Consider the following 3726-nt stretch of genomic DNA (forward strand, 5'->3'; position numbering starts at 1 on the left):
ATATAAAAATTCATATAAAATCCCATGTCATTCTGCACAAATTCAAAACTTAATTGCGAATTTAAATTAATTTGTAAAATCAAATTTGATACATTCGAGAGTGCTTCTGTACTAATAAACAACATATTCTAATAGCAACGATCTCCGATCTCCCCTACCAAACGCAGTGCCTCCCTATCTCACCCCCCATATGACCATCCTTCTTTGGTGATGGAAACATCAAACATTTTCAAAATAGAACATATTTTGGATTGTACGTAAAATAGATGATGATAAAGCAACTTGTGTTTTCTTGCCGTTTTCTTTTCATCATCCAATTTTATATTGCAAGAGCTGATCATAAAACATTCTAAGGTATGAATAATTACGCAGTTTTAGAAATCACAATTTTGCTGTAAATAAAACGAGTTTAATATTCGGGTAGTTTATTTAAAATTTTTTTTTATTTGGATTTTTTTTATTACCTTTGGTAGCATTTAAATACATTATCTTTTCTATATATTGTAATCGGTCCAACACAAATTGGGGTCATGGAGAGAAACAAAAAAGAGGCCCTTGACATAATTTTTTGAAAAATTATATTAATTAACTAGCTAGCAATTTTTTTCTTTAAATTTCAAAGTTAGTTTTAACAAAAAGAAAGAAAGATGATGCAAGGATTTGAACCTTTTAACCCATAACAAAGTAAGTTAGAAGTTGATTCCAAATATTGTTAAGCAACATAATATATATTACACGTATATAAACTCGAACATACACAAAGTTGAGGCCAAACAATTAAGGTTTCCTTGGCCGTCGCCAAGTAAACCGGTTAAACTTTTCAATCGGTAATTTTTTATGCAAATTAGTAATAATGAATTTTTTACAAATAAAGTAAATAAGACTTTTCAATCTGACCAAATCAAATAGTATTTTTTTTACGTATTACAATTGTTTCGTCATTCTAAAACAAACAATATCATTATATAATATTAATTTTGGTTTATAAGTTCATATAATAAATATGTATTTATTTGTTAGATGAGGATTACTAAATTATAAAATCCGTTTATATGCTTATTTCAAATAAATACGTTAAACAATATTTAATTTAATCGTATAATATATATTTTGTTTTAAATAAAAACTTCATATTTGTTAAAACCTATTTATATTTAATTGTATAAGATAATTACCAAATATATAGATATAATTTATTTATTTTAAATTGTATTTAAGTCAATTTATTAATATTAATTAAGAAAAGCTTTTTGTCAAACACTAATCAACTAGAAACCGAAAACTACATGTTGAATAGGTCACTAATACACAATGATACTAAAAGCGTAACAATTTAATAACATTAAGTAAATTATAAACCTGTCCATACGATATATGAAAAATTATGAAGAATCATTCCAAAAAAAACAAAAAGAAAAATTATATGGATTGTTTCAATTTTGCATTAATTTTGTCAATTGACCATCTAACTTAACGCCCCAGTTGTTATTAAATTATTCCATGGTTAAAAAAACATACTCCAATAATTTATAAGTATGTGAATTAAACTCTGAATATATTATGGGGTCTAAAAGTATCAACTTTACAAATTGTCATGTAAAACAGTAAAAAGGGCAAGATTCGTTGCAAATGGGAATTGTTCGTATTCAATCAAGGCGGCTTCAACCCCACTTGCTACTAAACTCTTTTCTCACTAATCAACACTCGATTCATCGCCTTCAACAACGACATCAGCTCAATTTCAACAAACCCAAATCCACCAGATCCAATTTTGCAACAATTAGAGCGATTTCTACATCATTATCATCATCATCATCATCCGCCATGATTAAAGCTATAAGGGTTCATGAACTTGGTGGTCCTGAGGTATTCCTCCCTCTAACTCTCCTCTCCTTTCTTAATTCAGTTCCTTTATGAATCATAAACAAGTTATTGTTGAAAGTTAAGTACATGATTGAAATTTCGGTGATCAATAGCATCTGTAACATTCTAGGTTGTAAATTGTTTTATCCGTGATTGTTAATCTAAGTGTTTGCCCTAATGATGCAAGTGATTTCCAATTCAGTTAAATGATTATATTCATCAGAAAATGAAAGCTTTGTGATTACAAATAAATCAAAATCGTTACAGGTCATGAAATGGGAGGACGTTGAAATCGGAGAACCAAAAGACGGAGAGATTCGAGTGAAAAACAAAGCCATCGGAGTAAATTTCATTGACGTTTATTTCCGCAAAGGCGCCTACAAAGCAGCTTCAATACCATTCACACCAGGTATGGAGGCTGTCGGAGTTGTAACAGCTGTAGGTCCCGGACTAACCGGCCGGCAAGTCGGAGATATTGTCGCCTACGCCGGTTTCCCTATGGGAGCATACGCTGAAGAACAGATACTCCCTGCAGAAAAAGTTGTACCCGTCCCTTCTTCCGTTGACCCCATTGTAGCAGCTTCCGTCATGCTAAAAGGAATGACCGCTCAATTCCTCCTCCGCCGTTGCTTCAAGGTGGAAAGTGGACATACAGTTCTTGTTCATGCAGCAGCGGGTGGAGTTGGATCGTTATTATGTCAATGGGCAAACGCACTTGGAGCTACTGTAATTGGAACTGTTTCAACCTCAGAGAAAGCTGCACAAGCTAAAGAAGATGGATGCCACCATGTGATTGTCAGCAAACAAGAATCTTTTGTTGAACGTGTGGCTGAGATTACATCAGGTGAAGGGGTTGAAGTGGTGTATGATTCAGTCGGAAAAGACACCTTTCAGGTACCTGTTCTTCCTTTCTTCATCCTTTTCATTCTCTTATGAGACCGTAAAATTGATTTATTATTATTTTTTTTTACATAGGGGTCATTAGAATGCCTAAAGATACGTGGACACTTGGTGTGTTTTGGGCAATCATCTGGTGCACCGGATCCTGTACCTTTATCTGCACTTGCTGTGAAATCTTTGTTCTTGACAAGGCCTTCTTTGATGCAATACACTGCTAAAAGAGATGAGTTACTTGAAGCTGCTGGTGAAGTTTTTGGTAATATTGCAAATGGGGTTTTACGGGTTCGGGTCAACCATAAGTATCCACTTTCTCAGGCGGGTCAAGCACATTCTGACCTTGAAACGCGAAAGACTACCGGCTCCATTGTGTTGATACCTGATGGGATTGAGCTTTGAGCTCATGAAGTGTGTTTTTAATCTGTTTCTGTTTATGGAAGGGTGTTTGTTTTTATTGACCTTAATTTCTGCATTGTTACTGTGAAACCAAAGCATTTACCAACAGGAACACCCACTTTATTAGAAGATAAAGTTATTTCTGAAAACAATAGTAAGCCAACATATAGTAAGCAAATAAAAATAAAAAAGAGAAGATTACAAATTTAACCTAATTCTTTAATGACTTTTCACAAAATAGCAAACAATTAGGAGTTTTCACAAAATAGCCACACAAACACGCCTGCGGTTTCATGTACTCAGCTTCGGTTTTGTCAAATCCGGACAAACACGCTTTCAAGGTTTCATCTGTTGGCCTGCTGTTTCGTGGCCTCTTCTTCAATTTCGGCAAACTATATATATATATATATATTAATTAGTTGTTTATCCGTGCAAAGCGGCGGCGACGAATTGTGTCTGGGCGATGAATAATTCATTTAAGTGAATAGTTTCCTTGCGGCTATCAAATCAACCCATAAAAATCATTAAGCATATGTATCCAATATTTATTTGTGTGTATTTGTATGTAAA

The 3726-nt window shown here is 33.4% G+C and overlaps 1 protein-coding gene across 1 annotated transcript; it reads left to right on the forward strand.

Annotated features, from left to right (window-relative positions):
• Nucleotides 1-1607: 1607 nt before the first annotated feature.
• Nucleotides 1608-3262, forward strand: LOC145132700 (uncharacterized). The gene is made up of 3 exons (XM_079067590.1): nt 1608-1866; nt 2131-2757; nt 2839-3262. The coding sequence occupies exons 1-3, from the start codon at nt 1630-1632 to the stop codon at nt 3157-3159; spliced, it is 1185 nt and encodes a 394-aa protein (XP_078923716.1). The 5' UTR covers nt 1608-1629; the 3' UTR covers nt 3160-3262.
• The last annotated feature ends 464 nt before the right edge of the window (nt 3263-3726 follow it).

The sequence above is a fragment of the Lactuca virosa genome, chromosome 8 (genome assembly GCF_052849685.1).
Source record: "Lactuca virosa cultivar CGN04683 chromosome 8, Lactuca_virosa_CGN04683_v6, whole genome shotgun sequence".
Taxonomy (NCBI): Eukaryota; Viridiplantae; Streptophyta; class Magnoliopsida; order Asterales; family Asteraceae; genus Lactuca; species Lactuca virosa.